Source organism: Pinus tabuliformis, chromosome 8 (assembly GCF_031772625.1).
Source record: "Pinus tabuliformis cultivar Carrire ecotype Pingquan chromosome 8, CPIR1, whole genome shotgun sequence".
Lineage (NCBI taxonomy): Eukaryota > Viridiplantae > Streptophyta > Pinopsida > Pinales > Pinaceae > Pinus > Pinus tabuliformis.
This window is the reverse complement of record NC_142294.1, coordinates 1454267610-1454285710: the sequence shown is the minus strand read 5'-3', so window position 1 is coordinate 1454285710 and position 18101 is coordinate 1454267610. Positions and strand designations below refer to the sequence as shown.

The following is an 18101-nucleotide window of genomic DNA, read 5'->3' as shown; positions in this document are numbered from 1 at the left end:
TTCTTCGATGTCTCCTTCAGAAGATTAAAGCCAACATACCAGGAATGAAGAGCAACGAGCCCACGATCCTCGACCCATGGAAGAGCTAGTATTTTTTGTAAATAATCCTCACTTAGAAAATGATAACTATAACAACCACCCATTAATCGAACCACCGTGGGCATATATCCCAATAAAGACTTCCATTTTATAGCAACCCATCCCCTCATCTTGCCTTCATCTACCTCAACAAAATACCATTTTCCAACCAGTCATCTCTTCTGTAATATGATAACTCTATCAATGATCACATCTTGGCCAAAACACAAGAAAGGCGTTGGGGATGTAATTTGGAGAGCACGATTTTTTTGGCCACCCCGCCTACCACCACCCTTGTAACGAGCCTCGCGTGAACCATACAGAGCATGTCCACCATCTGCCCATAGATCATGTCCATCCCCAAGGATCACCACCTAAGGAGGGTAGCCCATGTCCAGCCTCATCCCCAGGAATGAGTGGTGAACTGACTCAGCATCCATGGTGGCCCTAATGAAGGCCTAGTGGGCTAATGTGTCAGATGTGAATGGGTCCATCTAGGAAATCCTCCAATTATCACGAATAATGTAAGGATATGTGACTTCCTACCAACTGAGATTATATATTGTAAGAATATGTTGTGGACATGCTAGCTGACGTCAAAACCGCCACCGAAACAAAGGTGAGATATGGAAATATGTGCGCCAGATATTTAGAAATAAATATTGCCCAATCAAGAGGATCAACACGTAAGCATTCATGGCCCAGGGCATCAGAGGATAACTGTGTTTTCTGTGTGATGAATTAGTCCCATGTTTAATCAGAAATGAATGCCTAGCCTACCGCTAATAACCAAGTTCAAAAACCACCCGAATTTAGTGCATCCGATCATTGACTTTTGTAAAACTAGAATCCCTCTGATCCAGGTGGATCGCTAGACACTAGTGGCATGAAAAAGGCTCAAAATTCAAAGTGGAAAAAAGTTGATTAACATGACACAGATCAAAGTGCTCATCACCCTAATTCCAATAGTGATAACAACACTCCAATCCGAGACCGTATGAAGAAGATAAAAGCAGTCAAAGTTTTGCGTTAACCTACCCATGTGGCAGGCTTAAGGAGGGCACAATTTGACAAGAACCTGCACCAGAATCTAGCCAATTTTCTGGGAATTTACTTCTGGTCCATTAATTTGCATAATATCCTATAAGGTTCGATAAATTTTTCAAATGGGGCGGCAGGCCATAACCCTCGCTACCCTCGATGGAGCCTGTAAAAAATTAACATTAAAAAAAGAGGGGTGGGAGATCATGACCCCTCCGCCCCCGGAACCGCCATATAACAAATTTAATATATTAATGGGGTGGGTAGCCATGACGCCGCCACCCTGAGAACCACCAACGCATTTATTATTATTATTATTATCTATATATATATATATATATATATATATATATATATATATATATATATATATATATATATATATATATATAATGTTGGGGTGGGCTATCAACCCTGCCACCACACCACCTCTATAACGTAACTTCTGGCGGATATGGGGGAGTGAGTCACCAGCACGGCGGACCCGTTGCCCAAAAATTAAACAACAAATATATGTTATGTTAAAAATGGGAGGGGCGAGATTTGATCCCCTCGACCCCTCCTCAACCATTTGACATTTTCAATCAATGAACCAAACGGTCTCCATTAATAAGTTCATTGCCATTTGTCTACATAAACCTTTCTGCATAGTGTGCCTGGAGGAGAGAGCATGGCACATTTTTGGAGGTAGATGAATTGTAGGAGGTGGAACCATGAGTAGGCTCGTGACAGGGGGGCAGAACCTTGTCTAAGCACATTTTCTAGGGGGTTGTTTTGGTCCAGTGTCAGAATTGGGCAAGCTTTATATTGATTTTGCACTTCTCAGTGACGGGAACTCAATGGTGATGCTAGTTTCTGCAACAAATCTCTCCATTTTCTAGCCATTTTCCAGATTGGAGGTATAAGACTCCTTTTGTAAATGTTGATTGTACTTCTTCTTTCTCATGCCACTTAATGAATGAAGGCCTCCCCATTGATTGAGTAGGAACCAGAGACATAGTCCAAATTGGATGAAGTCTGTTATCAAGTCTCTTGTCTTATTTTCATGCTTTTATGTGTTTCTCCTCTTCTTTCATGTGCACGTTAAATTTCTATGGTTAAAATGCAATTTATCCACATAATTCTTTAATACATCTATAAGAAAAATATCTTGGATCAAGTGGTATCACAACAGGTCTTTGTAGATGTGAATTGTATTTTTGTATGCTAATAAGAAATAGGCTCCCAAGAGGTGAAGGTAAGCTAAATTATTTCGATCCTGAAGTGGGGTGTGCACATCGAAGGAGTGACATGGCAGATGAAGAGGCTCATTATGAAGAGGAGCACAATTACCACAAAACCTTCTATACAATGATAGAAAAGGTCGATTAGTTGCTTTCAAGGCTAAAGAAAGTAGAAGAGAGAAGGGCAGAAGAACAAGGTTCGGTGCATGGAAATGGTGGAGAAGAACCTCCTCCTTCTCCTTCCACGAGTGAAAGTTATTCTTCCTCTCATCACCATCATCATAGGAATTCAAGGGATGCATCTAACAAACCTTTCATTAAATTAGATGTCAAATTTGATCTTCCCATGTATAATGGTCAAAGTAATGTAGAAAATCTTAATAATTGGACTAGGCATATTGAAATCTACTGCAGGATTTAGTAGATCGAAGAGGACGAGGTGAAGATCTAGCTAGCCTCTCTTCGGCTGAGTGGCACCACTCTTGTTTGGTGGGAAAGAAAATAGCGAAGTAGTAAGAGTGTGGGTAATCTTCTTTCCTCATGGCCCAGTTTTATTTTTGCATTAAAGGGACAATTTTATCCCTTGGGTTATAAGCAAAAATGCTTAATGGATTGGAAATACTTAAGGCAAGGCAGAGGTGAGGATGTTCAAAGCTTCACTGAGGAGTTTAGAAAACAAGCACTTAATTTGGGCATTTCACTTGACTCACCAGATGTAGTAACTAAGTATATTGGATCACTACATAGTTACATTAGGCATTCATTACTATTATTTGAACCAAATACTATTGACTTGGCTAGTGTAAAGGCCATTCATCTTGAGAACAGGGGAAAAATGAAAGAGATGATCATTCTAAGAAACCACATTTCAAACCTCCAAATGGAAAACCCAAAGTGAAAGGAAAGGGAAAGGAGAAGAGGACGACATCAACCAAGAAAGATGAAGGAGAAAGTCCTTATTGCACTCACTGCAAAAAGGAAGGTCATGATGATGATCATTGTTGGAAATTGTACTCGGAAAAAAGACCAAAGCAGTACGGAGGAAAAGGAAAGCATAAGACAATGGCAACTGTGCAGAAACACCTTAGACCCGATTTCAGAGATGAAGCATTGATCACAGAAGCAGGAACGAAAGGTACTCTTATACCTCATGTTAATTCTGAATCACATGAAAGCAATAGTTCAACAGATGAGTCTCTTCCTAGTGAACAAAAGATAATTGAGTTATTTCATATTAGAGTTGTCATAAATCATACAAAAGTGGAAACACTATTTGATATCGGATCCCAAGAAAATTTAATTTCAGAGTCTTTGGTAAAGAAGCTAGGCTTAGAAACAAAACCACATACAAAACCTTACCTGCTTGGATGGATACATGATAAAGAAAAATTGAATGTAACTAAGTAGTGCAAGGTTAAATTTGTGATCGCATCTAAGTTAGTGGATTAGATAGAACTTGATGTAATACCATTGGATATCTGTGGCATCGTGCTAGGGGATCGATATTTATATGATAGAAAATTAGTCTTCTTCGGTCATGAAAACATATACCAAAACACAAAATATGGGGTACAATATATTGTAAGGGCTAATAAAACTAAAATCAATGCCAGCCTTGTAAGTGTAGGACAAATGAAGAGGTTGGGGAATTCCAGTAAGGGTTGCATGCTTATGGTTGTAATAAGGAAAGATGAAGAATTATCCGATGCTTTGCATGGTTGTGATCATGTTCATAGAAAGGAATTATGTGAATTAATTTCTAACTATGATGAGATGTTTCAAGAACCAAGGGGATTACCTCTAAAGAGGGAAATCCAACATGAGATCCATTTGCAGCATGACACTCCTTTACCAAACATTGGCATGTACAGGATGTCGACTACTGAGATGGAGGAGATCAAAAAGTAGGTGCAGGAACTATTTAACCAAGGGGTCATCAGACCGAGCACTTCTTCGTGTGGCTCACCAATTGTTTTAGTGCCGAAGAAAGATGGCACATGGAGGATGTGCGTGGATTACTGAGCACTAAACAAAATCACGATGAAAAATCATTACCCTCTCCCGCACATTGATGATTTACTAGATCAGCTAAAGAATGCTATCTATTTCACCAAATCGGATTTGCATTATGGTTATCACGAGGTCCGAATTGTAGAGAAGGATTTGTTGAAAACCATCTTCAAGACCAAATAGGGGTTTTTCTAATGGATGGTGATGCCATTCAAAATTTGAAACACTCCAGCCACTTTCATGAGGGTCATGAATGATCTCTTTAGGCCTTTCATTGATGAGTTTGTTCTTGTATATCTAGATGATATTCTTGTCTTTAGTAAAAATTGGAATGAACATGTATGCAATGTAAAGAAAGTGTCTGATGTATTGAAAAAAGAAAAAATCTATGTAAAATTGTCAAAGTGTGACTTTGGGAAAACCTCTTTGGTTTATCTAGGTCATATTGTTGGTCATGGTCAGTTAAAAATTGATCCTTCTAAAGTTGAAGCAATTGTAAATTGGCCTAAGCCTACTAGTGTAACTGAGGTTCACAGCTTTTTGGGTGCAGTACAGTATTGGAGGAGATTTATTACCAATTTCTCTATTATTGCAGCACCTCTACACACATTTACATGTGTAAAGAAAGTCCTCCAATGGGGAGGAAAGCAGCAGAAGTCCTTCGAAGCATTGAAAGAAAATATCAGCATCGCACTGGTCTTGGCCTTACTAGATCTCCAACGGCCATTTGAGATTGAGATATATGCTAGAAGATATGCCATGGGAGTTGTACTGATGCAGAGAAAGAAGTTGATATGTTACCATTCAGAGAAAGTCTCTCATGTTGTGATAAACTATCCCACTTATGACAAAGAGTTATTGGTCCAGAGTGTGAAAAAGTGGAAACTCTCCCTGATCGACAAGGAGACCATCATCCATATGGATCATTAGCCCTTGCAGTATCTTCAGTCACAAACCAAGTTGCAACAAGCTCGTCATTTCAGGTGGATGGATTTTCTTCAGCAATTTCATCTGGTAATAAATTATAAGAAGGGCACTAGCAACAAAGTGGTCGATATGCTATCTCGCCCTCCTATTTCTGCTTCTATTATTTTGCATAATGCTTCATTATATTTTGAAAGTTATGTTGAACAATATGCTAATGATGATGACTTTAAGGATATTTATGCAATGCTAACCCATGGTTGACAGGTGGATATCTATCACTTAGAGGTGAAACTATTGTATCACCTTGGAAAATTATGCATACCCACAGGGGAAAGGGTACATGTAATCCAGGAGGCCCACACCTCCCTTGTGTTTGGTCATTTTGGTGTTGAAAACACATTGTGTCATGTACAAAGATTTTTCTTTTAGCCTCATAGGAAGAACATTGTGACTTGCTATGTAAAGGGATGTGTGATGTGTTCTATTTCAAAGCCCTCTAATAGAAAACTTGGGCTCTAAACACCACTCCCTATTCTGAGTCATCCATGGGAAAGTGTGTCAATGGATTTTGTAGGAGGTTTGCCTTTGTCTAGAAAAGGTCACGACTATTTGTATGTCGTCATTGACCATTTTAGTAAGATGTGTATTTTAATGCCTTGTAAAAAGCATATCATTGCAGAGCAGGCTTCTTATATTTTCTTTCAGCATGTTTGGGTCCATTTTGGGTTGCCCACATCGATTGTGTCATATCGAGACTTTCACTTTCTCATAGAGTTTTGGACCAGCTTGTGGAAGATGATGGACACCAAGTTGAAAAGAAGCACGACATTTCATCCACAGATCGACAGACAGACAGATGTTGTCAAATGCACCATGTTACAGTTGTTTCGAGGCTATTATGGACAACATCCTAAGTTGTGCGATGAGTATCTTTCATATGTGAAACATTCCTACAATCTAGGAGTGCACTCATCTATGCATCATTCACCATTTGAGACATGTTTTGGCTACCTGCCCAAATATCCTTTTGATATGGTCTTTGGAAGGGAAGATGACTCCAGTGGACGTGATGAGAGGGACAAAGCACAATGGTTCATTCAGTGGATCGAGTTGATTCACCAAGAAGTACAGGAGAAATTGGAGAAAAGTCAAGCCCGGTACAAGGCTCTACATGACAAAGACCGAGTCAACCATCAATTTCAAGCGGGCAACAAAGCGTGGTTCCATATCAGCAAGGACAGAATGAAGGGAGAAGGGAAGAGGTTGTGAAAAATTCGTTATGGTCCATTCACCATCTTGGAGAAGATTGGAGACAATGACTTTTGTCTTGATTTGTCGACATATATGCAAATGTACTCCATAGAGAATGTGGAAAAATTAAAGCTTTATGAGCCACCATTGATTATGGACACCGAAGAGATGGGATCAGTTCGTACAGTTGATGATTTTGTACTATAGTATCTCGATGAGTTGACTGAGGATATCATCCTTGATAGAAGAACCAGGACTTCATGATGGGGAGATGTGGAATACCTTCGAGTTGGTTTTAAAGGGATGCACCCTAGCAAGGCAAAATGGTTGGAAAAGGAAACGGTGAGGGAAAAATTCCCTCACTTGCCAATTAACGGATAAAGCTTTTGGTGGTCCAAAAGATCCTTAATTGGGAGGATTGGTCTAGGTGGATCTCCAGACACCAGTAGCATGAAAAAGGCTCAAAATTCAAAGTGGCAGAAAGTCGATTAACTTGACATCAGATCGAATTGCCCGTCACTTGACTCCAACAGTGCAAACAACACTCCAATTGAAGTCTGTATGAAGAAGGTAGAAGCAGTGGAAGTTCAAGGTTGACTTACCCATGTGGAAGGCTTAAGGAGGGCACAATTTCGCAAGAATCTGACACCAGAATCTAGCCAGATTTCCGAGAGAAGTTATGGGTCTATTAATTTTCCTAATATCATCTAAGGTTCAAGAAAATTTTCAAATGGGGGGGGGGAGGGGGCAGGCCATAACCCCCGCCGCCCCCAGTGGAGCCTGCAACAAATTAGCATTAAAAAAGAGGGGCGGTCGGCCATGACCCCGCCACCCCCAGAACCACCATATAACAAATTTAATATATTTATGGGGTAGGCAGCCATGAGCTCGTCGCCCCCGAAACCACCACCGCACTTAATATATATATATATATATATATATATATATATATATATATATATATATATATATATATATATATATATATATATATATATATATATATATATATATATATATATATATATATATATATATATAATGTGGGGGCGGGTTGACAACCCCACCGTGCCTCCACCCCACCTCTATAACGTAACTGCCAACGAATATGGGGGAGCATGCCACCAGCACAGCGGACGCGCTGCTGAAAAATTAAACATTGAATATATGTTATGTTAAAAATGTTAGGGGGGGGGATTTGATCCCCCAAGCCCTCCTCAACCATTTGACATTTTCAACCAACGCGCCAAACGACCTCTGTTTGTAAGTCCACTGACACTTTTCTACATAAACCTTTCTGTACAGTGCATCCAGAGGAGAAAGTGCAACACATTTTTCGAGGTAGATGAATTGCAGCAGGTAGAACCGTGAGCAGGCCTGTGACAAGGGGGCGGAACCTTATCTGAGCACATTTTCCAGGGGGTCATTTTTAGTCCAGTGTCTGAATTGGGCAAGTTTTATATCGATTTTGCACCTCTCAACGATGAGAACTCAATGGTGATGCTAGTTTCTGCAACATAGCTCTCAATTTTCATCCATTTTTCAGATTGGAGGTATGAGACTCCTTTTGTAAATGTTGATTATACTTCTTATTTCTCATGTCATTAAATGAATGAAAGCCTCACCATTGATTGAGCAGGGCCCAGAGACGTAGTCAAAATTGGATGAACTCCATTATCAAGTCTCTTCTCTTCTTTTCATGCTTTTATGTGTTTCTCCTCTTTTTTCATGTGCACATAAATTTCTATGGTTAAGCTGCAATTTATCCGTGTGATTCTTTAATACATCTATAAGCAAAATATCTTGGATCACCCTCACAGCAGGAAATATAGAAATAGCCCCAACAAGACCACCACCGATAGCAAAAATGAAAGCCAAAATCCTTGCATGGTTGTGAAATAATGAAAGAATTACACCATCTACACCAGCATGTATAGAAACTAAGAGTTTGAAAACATGAATCCACCACCTGGGAAACCACCACCGCACTTAATATATATATATATATATATATATAGATAATGTGGGGGCAGGTTGTCAACCCCACCGCGCCTCCAGCCCACCAATATAACGTAACTGCCAACGAAGATGAGGGAGCGGGTCACCAGCATAGCGGACCCGCTGCCAAAAAATTAAACAATGAATATATGTTATGTTAAAAATGTTAGGGACGATATTTGATCCCCCAACCCCTCCTCAACCATTTGACATTTTTAACCAATGCACCAAATGGCCTCTGTTTGTAAGTCCACTGACATTTTTCTACACAAACCTTTCTATACAGTGCACCCAGAGGAGAGAGTGCAACACATTTTTTGAGGTAGATGAATTGCAAGAGGTAGAACCGTGAGCAGGCCTGTGACAAGGGGGTAGAACCTTATCTGAGCACATTTTCCAGGGGGTCATTTTTGGTCCAGTGTCTGAATTGGGCAAGTTTTATATCGATTTTGCACCTCTCAGCGACGGGAACTCAATGGTGATGCTAGTTTTTGCAACAGATTTCTCCATTTTTCAGCCATTTTTCAGATTGGAGGTATGAGACTCCTTTTGTAAATGTTGATTATACTTCTTATTTCTCATGTCATTAAATGAATGAAAGCCTCACCATTGATTGAGCAGGGCCCAGAGATGTAGTCAAAATTGGATGAACTCCATTATCAAGTCTCTTGTCTTCTTTTCATGCTTTTATGTGTTTCTCCTCTTTTTTCATGTGCACATAAATTTTTATGGTTAAGCTGCAATTTATCCATGTGATTCTTTAATACATCTATAATCAAAAGATCCTGGATCACCCTCATAGCAGGAAATATAGAAATAGCCCCAACAAGACCACCACCGATAGCACAAATGAAAACCAAAATCCTTGCATGGTTGTGAAATAATGCAAGAACTACACCATCTACACCAGCATGTATAGAAACTAAGAGTTTGGAAACATGAATCCGCCACCTGGGATTGAATTGGGCAGGTATTATGTAGAAGGTTAGTCCAGACAGGCATCTGTATGTTGGGAAGAAGGAGTAGAGTGTTTCCTAATGAAGCATACCAAAATGAATACGACAGTGAGAAAAATGAGGACGATATGAAGAAGTTCCGAGTAGATGAGGGGAGATAAAATATCAGGGTAATATGAAAGCATATTAAATGGGAGTTCACAATAAAACTACCACTATTTAAACATCAAAATATCCACTGTTATTCACGTAGAAATGAATCTCCTAAAACATTTGGGGCTTATATTTTTTTTCTTGCATATCAAATGCATAAAAGATTTTTCAGTCGCTCTTAACATTAATGAACTCCAAACTCGAACAACAACATGTCTTCATTGTTAAGGATACTCCTACCTTTCACACATAAATGGAGCAACAAATGCATTCTAACAACGACACTGTACTAGCAGATGCAGAAATTCTAGTAATGTAATAGGTGAAGAAGGATTCAAGATTGTGTATAGTATGACACTACGAAATTGATAACAGATAGTGGATTGAGGTAGGAAAACAAATAAAAACTTAAATTTATGGATCTACGCTGCCACAACTAGACTTGGAGTGTCACACTTTGCAATTATTTATTGCTAGTATCTGTAGTTTCCATGTAAAATTGAATCAAATATATGATTCAGTGCAGCAGATCTAATGGTTTCCATCAGTAATAGGTATAGTCTCCATGCACATGTCTAAAAACACATTGTTAGCTCCTTGCTTTGAGTGTTTGGCTAATTGTTAGATGAAATGTACAACAAAAATTTCTCCAACCTCCATACTACCTACTCTCTTGGCTCCCCTATTCGATTTGAATATAATAGTGGATTCAATGCTAGGACGTGGATCTTGAACCCTAATCAACTTTGGCCCCTTCTCACCTACCCACAACATGTGAAAAATTACAACTTGGACTTATACAACAATGGCTTCAAGTCCTTGCACAGCTTGAGCCCACACGTAGTGTTCCTTAGAGTTTTGCTGAGTAGACAGATCCACCTCAATCTCGGTTCGTGTGCCACACATATCTCAACTACTCAAGCTCCAAATTAGACCCTCACAACTCCTTCAAAGTATTGTACTCACTATCTTCTCCACAATGCTTACCTCTCTATTGATGAAGTTGGCTATCATTTGGGTAGGCACTGGGCTTTTCGGGGCTTACTCTTACGCTAGATTATTACTCTATTTTTTATTCTATGTTTCCGACCTGGACTTTTGCATGACAGAGTCAAACTCATATGAGCTTTAATACCAAAAAGAAATCAGAGATGCACACACAAACAATACGTGAAATATTACTTATTTCAAGGGGGGAAATAACCCAACTTAGATTCATTTTAACTTTGAATCTACAAGCCTTGAGAGGGATCAAATATATTTCTCATGAGGGAGTCAAACTTATATGGGCTTTAATACCAAAAAGAAATCAGAGATGCACACACAAACAATATGTGAAATATCACCTATTTCAAGGGGGAAGTTAACCCAACCTAGATTTATTTTAACTCTAAATCTACAAGCCTCAAGAGGGATCAAATCTCTTGAGATGCAAACATATTTTAGAGTAAAAATATATTTGATTCCTCTCAACACTTGGTAGATGTAAAATTAAGATGAATCTAAGCAATTTATTTAGTTATTATATTTCTTAATTTTAACAAGATAACATGTATCATAAAGTTAATACTTATTATGAAATGATAGCTATCAACATCTAGTATCAATTACATTAAAATTTTGTAAAACCTATTAACAAATAAACATGTCTATTAATATAATTACAATGAAATAAAATTCATATATATATATATATATATATATATATATATTATACATTATTATATTGACATTATTAACCATTTATTTGTATGTACTAATAATTCAAAAAATATATATTAACCTTTAAAGAAATATATTAACCTTTACGATTTAATGTTGAATACTAAAATTCTTAATATTTAAAATGGAAAACCAAAATACTTAATATTACTACTTATATTATATTATCCCTAATAAAAAATAATAGAAAATCAAATCCCAATCAATTAAATGATTTCAACCCAAAATATGTCACATGCAAGTAGACACTATTGAATCCATAGATAAAAATCTCATCTCCGGAACCAAAAGCCTAAATATAGTTTTATTTATGGCTTTAAATTAACTCAATTAATCTATACTGTAACATATAGTCGATTAGAAATTTACAAAATAGAGTTCAAATTGATGGTATAATTTGAATATTTATATTTTAATTAATTTAAATATAATTTAAATATGAATATTTATATTTTAATGAATTTAAATATAATTTAAATATTTGTATGTAAATTAATTCATGAGATGTAGAATAGGTTGTGAGATGGGGTTTTATATTTTAATGAATTTAAATATAATTTAAATATTTGTATGTAAATTAATTCATGAGATGTAGAATAGGTTCTGAGATGGGGTTTTGGTTCAGTATAATTTTTTCTTATGGAGTTCGTCAATTAAAAGTCTAATAAATTTCATGCAATCCAATTGACTAGATGGTTTAGATATTTTTTGATTTAAAATTTTTGTTTTTTGGGAAATTTTTTATAAATAAAAAGGAAATCATTTACAAAACACAATCTTTAATATTATAGCGTTATTATTTATTAAATAAATAATTTTTTATAAAATTTTTTTTATATATTAATTTTATAGTATATATTAATTTTTTTTATTAAAACATTTTTAAAGATTTAATTTCAAAATATTATTTATATATATCATTTCTTAAAACCAATAAAAAACAAAAATACATTTTTTATACTGCGTTAATATTAATTCCTCTCCCCACGTACCAACACACATATATTTTATATCAAATATAAATTTTGGGCAAAGAATATTAAGAAATAAATTATAATTAAAGTGACTGTATGTAATAAACATATAAACAATTTAAAAACTATCCAATTTCTCAATAAATATTATTTATTGTTATAATTCAATAGAGCAATATTTATTGATATAATTTAATAGAATATATTATTATATTGTTATTTATTTGTTTTATGATATATCTATATCTATATATATATATAAAATGAATGCTCTGAGAAAATAAAATATGTCTTTTATATTATTTTAAATGAGTTTAAATTATATATATTTATGTAAAATATGGTTAAACTTTTATATATGACAAAAATTATGAATGATATAAATTTAATAGTGTAATGTTTTTGGATGAGATACACATTCCTATCAATAAAATCAAATGTTTTTAAATCATTTATCATTTTCCTGTTTCCTACGCGCACTGTTGTCTTGACTTTACAGATTCTCAACCTTAAATCACATATAAATCTTGTAATGACAGATTCTCAACATTAAATCTTGTAATTACTATCGACATCTATTTAATCATTTACTTTATAATACTATAAAAACATGTAAATATTTTTAAAACATTTTCCACTAGTAACCATATAAATGGCTTTCTACGCAGTTACATTTAATTCCATTCAAGGCTCTACGGGTAGGCTACATTCAAAAGAATGCATGAAATACAATTACGATTTGTAAAATATAGCTTTCAAATTATTATAGATATGTTGAGAATTTGATTCTCAAACATTACAACCTGGAAAAAGCTTAATATATTAAAGGGAAGTACTAAATACTTAGATAGAAAGAGCAGATGGTATTGTCAATGGTGAAGCTACTAAGCCTGACAAATGGGAAGCATAAAGGAAAAGCCATATATTTTGGACATGTCTCAATACTAGGAGGGCACTATTCAGGAAGGGATGCTTATGACAATTTAACAGAGTGAAGCTCAGATCAGTTGGATGCTTAATATGGCTTTTCACCGATGAAATTCCCAGGAGGATCATAGTTGCAGGTAATGAAAGTGCCACCGTCGTCGCAGATGACCTTTGCGCAGCCGATTTTGGCAGAATTCTTCCACACTACCTGAGTGTAGTGGCCGCATTTTTCAAACTGGTCGCACGTACGAGTTGCATAGTTGAAGAAACGCTTCTCACCAATCCATCCGCTGGTTGCATCCTTTGGTTGCCAGTCAGCTCCACTTGATCCCCAGAAGATATTTTCGCCATATGGACCGTTCGAGTGCTGCAAGGCGCAGTCACCTTTTCTCTGGTTGGCATATGCCTCTGCGTATCTGGCGACTTTCTCATCCCACACAAGGGGAGGAACCCCAACCTCGGCTCTCGCTTTGTTTTGGGGTCCAATGAATTGGGACACCAATGCTCGATCAGCAGCAGCAAGAAGAACCGCACTGGAAACCAGACATAGTAACAAATAAAAGGACAGGAGAGCTTGAAAGTGGAGAAACAACTTCATCATCATGGTCTCACGATCAGTCGTCCTGTTCACTCTGCTCTCTACAATCTTTGATAGCTTTGTTATTCTCCTCCGCGTCAATTTATAGAATGGGAGTTGCAGAAGATGCCTTTCGAAATCAAATTTCCAAACTGATTCGCAACTGAACACCATCTAAATAAGCAACATTCCAATCAAAACTGCCATGTATGGTTATTCCTGGTAAGCGTTTTCAAGTTGTTTTTCGTGGTTCTCTTCCTTGGTTTAATGTGATGCAACTTTACAAGGCAAGTATCCCAACTGTAATGGTAGATCCGAGTTGGATGTCTTATATGGTATGATTTTGTTCTTGCATCGTAGCAGCAGATCCCGCTACAGGTTAGGGTTTTGTTCTCATCCCTACTTGTTGGGCTGCGTGTCTTACATTTAAGGATTTATTGTTATTTTGTTGTTATAATATCACTTTCTGGATAATTCATAATTTTTACCTAGACTATACTATTCATAGAGAAATATTTCCAAATCTTACATGGGAGTACATGTGAGTTATCTGTTTGAGAAATTATTGTAAGCAGAGAACAAATATGAAAACCTCTTTGCACGACCCAAAAGTTAAAGTAAAGAAAAAATGGAACCAGTCAATCTACAAAATTATACCCTCTTATGTGAAAGTTTGTATGAGCATGTTATGCAATCACATGACAATGTGTTATGATGGTATACATGAATAAGAAAAAATGAAACCAATCAATCTACAAAATTGTATCTTACGCAATCACATTAGAGTGTGTTATGATTGTATAAAGGAGTACCATCTTAGTGTGTTTAAGGAGTACAATTTGAATTTAATTGTGTTTAAGGATTAAAAATATATAATTTTCCTTAAGAAGTTTTAAGTTTAATTTTAAAAAAATAAAATATAGAGTATATATCTTAATAAATATTATAGTTAAATATTGAAAACTAATTATTATTATTGTTATTAGAAATTGCAATTTCGTAACACCAATTTGATATCAAACTATATTGAAATCCTAAACTTAAATTATTATTATTATTTGTTATTTAAAAAAAAAAAAAAGCTTCCGCATCATAAAAATATCTCATTTAAAAGTTCTTTATCCATATTCCTTTAACAGTATTTTGGTATCTCATTTGCCTATAACATTAAACTTACGTTAGTATAATTATTATTTATTATTTAATCAAAATAAAAATAATTTTCAAAAACACACAAATAAGTCGCACCAAAATTAAAATATTATTTTAAAATCTCATAACACCAATTTACTCTATCACCTACATCTAACCTAAAATATAAATTATTATTATTTTATGTATTATTTCTAAAAAATAAAAAATAAGCCACTGGATTTTAATTAGGCTGATCTATCTTTAAAATGTCTTATAATGTTACCTTAATATCCAATTTTCTTGATATCCATTTTAACTATGTTCATAATATTCTTTTGCCTTTTAATTAAAATTTTCTCTCTTATTAAACCACGCAGATCGTTTTACTACGAGAATTTATTTCAACCACTCTTTCCATTGCTGTGAATCTACTCTCCCGTTATTGTATCTTCATAACGTTTTTGTTATTTATTAATCAGAACCTCTTTTACCACAAGAATTTATTTCAACCACTCTTTCCGTTGTTGTGATCTATTGTATCTTCATAACGTTTTTGTTATTTATTAATGAGAACCTCTTTTAAAACATGTACATTCCCATTGTGCAAACAAGTACATTCCCATTGTGCTAAAGCAGAGATACAGTCATTCTACATGCATACATGGTAATGATAAAATATTAGGGTTCATATATCATATATCCCTTACTTTAGGGAGGTATTTCATTAAGAAAAGTTGTATATTATGAGAAGATTCGGACAATTTACTTCAAATATAGCTTTAATTAGAAACTGCAATTATTTTTAGGAATAAAAGTATTAGGTTATTCTTTCGATGACATCAGAATAGTGTATATAACAATTGCAATTATTTTTAAGAATAAAAGTACTAGCTTATTCTTTTAATGACATCAGATAGTGTATATATCCAATTGAAATTACCTTTAAGAATAAAAGTATTATCTTATTCTTTTAATGACGTCAGGAAAAGTGTATATATCCTTCTTGTTGTTGTAACAACTTAAAATTAAAATATATAAATTAATTACATTAATTGGAGCTATACATAATTGACAAAAATATTTAACATATTTTAATATAGAATTTTCAAAAATCATAAGTAACTAATATTTATTTGTGAAGCAAACATATGTCTTAGTCTCGATTACACTGCAATCGAGCTACCTAAATCAGGTTGACGACAAAAAAGTTTCGGGTATGATCAAGTACTACTTCCAATGTCTCCTTTGCTTCTCAACATCCTCCTCCCGAAAGAATGAATGTCTCACATTTCAGCCATTAAATATAAAAAATGTTCCAAAAGTGAAAAGGGGATTGGAAGGCGATCCTCATTCACACAATCCACCTGTCATCATAAAATTTATTTTTCTTTATTTATTCCTTTAAAAAAACTCACGAGCTTCATAGAAAAATGAGATACTAGACCTTTCTTATATCATTGAGGTTAAAAGAATTAGTCGTATTTATGAAATTTAAAAAGAATGAATACAAAAGTAATATTCTCTTGACATTTAATTAAAATTTCAAGAAACTTATCTCAATACCAACTCCTCGCACCACCTACTAACACAAATATATTTCCTCTCACCATATACAAACACACATATATTTTATATCAAATATAAATATTCGACAAAGAATATAAAGAAATAAATTTAAATTAAAGGGATTGTATGTAATAAACACATAAACAATTGAAAAACAATTAAGTTTCTCAATAGATAAAAATATTTATTTATTTTCAATTTATTTTGAATATGTTGATGGTGCTCGACCCGCCAACATTTAGGGGATCTCCCTAGTATGAAGTACAAACTAGAACTCACACTATTTGGTGTAGGAGTCCCATCTGGTATCATGGCCTAGTTGTCATTACCTTAAAGGTTTGCCTTAGCTCTTTCTTGTCAGCACATGAGAGTGGTTTGCTTTGTCTTCGAACATTGATGTTCACATGTTTGGTGAGTGCTTAGTGTTACTTGTGTCAAGGTTCTTTCATCACCGAGGGAGAGGGAGGAAGGGCGTCTCATGTCGAAAGGGAATAGTCTCAGCTTTTTCAGATACACACAACACAGTAGGACGTGTGCAACTTTCGACGAAGTAGTCAACACGGATGCATCAAACATATAGTGAACGGGTAACACTTGCAACACCCAGCGGAATAGTCCACACGAGTGCGACGACTGTTATAAAAAGTTTATGCGAATGATCATGTTGAGTTTCTGATGGAATAGTCCACACGAACGAGACATCATTAACAACTTATACAACACATTTTCGTAAGCATATGTATTACAACCACTGAAATGGTTCAACTGTTTTAATATAGGTTCAAGAAACATGCATTACAAGTGTCCAAAGAATAGTATTACAAACAAATACAATACATGTTTGTAAACATGCTAGCCTACTATCACACTTCTGAATTAAGCAAAAATTCCAAGACACATCGGTACACCATTACATCACTAACCTCGATAGCAGGGCATTGGAGCCAATGCTCGCTCTTGAAAGAAAAGACTAAAGACTCTTAAGGTTATGTGGGAGGAGCCAAGGTGAAAAGTCTTTTCCATGTACAAATGAGTGGTATATATAGGCAAGGGTCAAACTGGCCCTTATGACTTTTCGACTTCCACCATGAATGTTTGACTTACATGACTCTTCAACTTTGCATGTGGGTCTCTTGGACTTCCACGTTACATTACATTGATTACAACAATACAACCCACAATATTGATGTGGCTAATATGACTCATGACAGGACTTGACGCGACAGAGATGGTATCTTCATGCTGCTGGTAGTGTCCATGTCGAGCTGCAGTGTTGCTGAGTGATGGATGTACTCTTACTGTATCATAGCTTCACCTCCTCAAGACAAGGTGTGTGGGGTCTTCGATGGTCTTGGTGTTCGCTTGATATTACAGATGCATGTTTTTAGTGTCTTGCACCTGGCATGCTGCATGTGTTCGTTCATTCACGAAAACTCGTAGCATGCGCTTGATGTTCATCCCATTCACCATTGCGCCATGTGTCATCCATGTACCTATATCCACAATCACTCATAACGAGACGGCATCAAATCCAGAAATCTCGTAGTCTACCACGATGCATTAT

At 35.6% G+C, this 18101-nt stretch overlaps 1 protein-coding gene across 1 annotated transcript; it reads right to left on the bottom strand.

Moving 5' to 3' along the window:
* Positions 1-13348: 13348 nt before the first annotated feature.
* Positions 13349-14011, bottom strand: LOC149241235 (pathogenesis-related protein PR-1-like). Its single transcript, XM_089370477.1, has one exon. It carries the CDS (start codon positions 14009-14011, stop codon positions 13349-13351), a length of 663 nt encoding a protein of 220 aa, XP_089226603.1.
* Positions 14012-18101: the final 4090 nt, after the last annotated feature.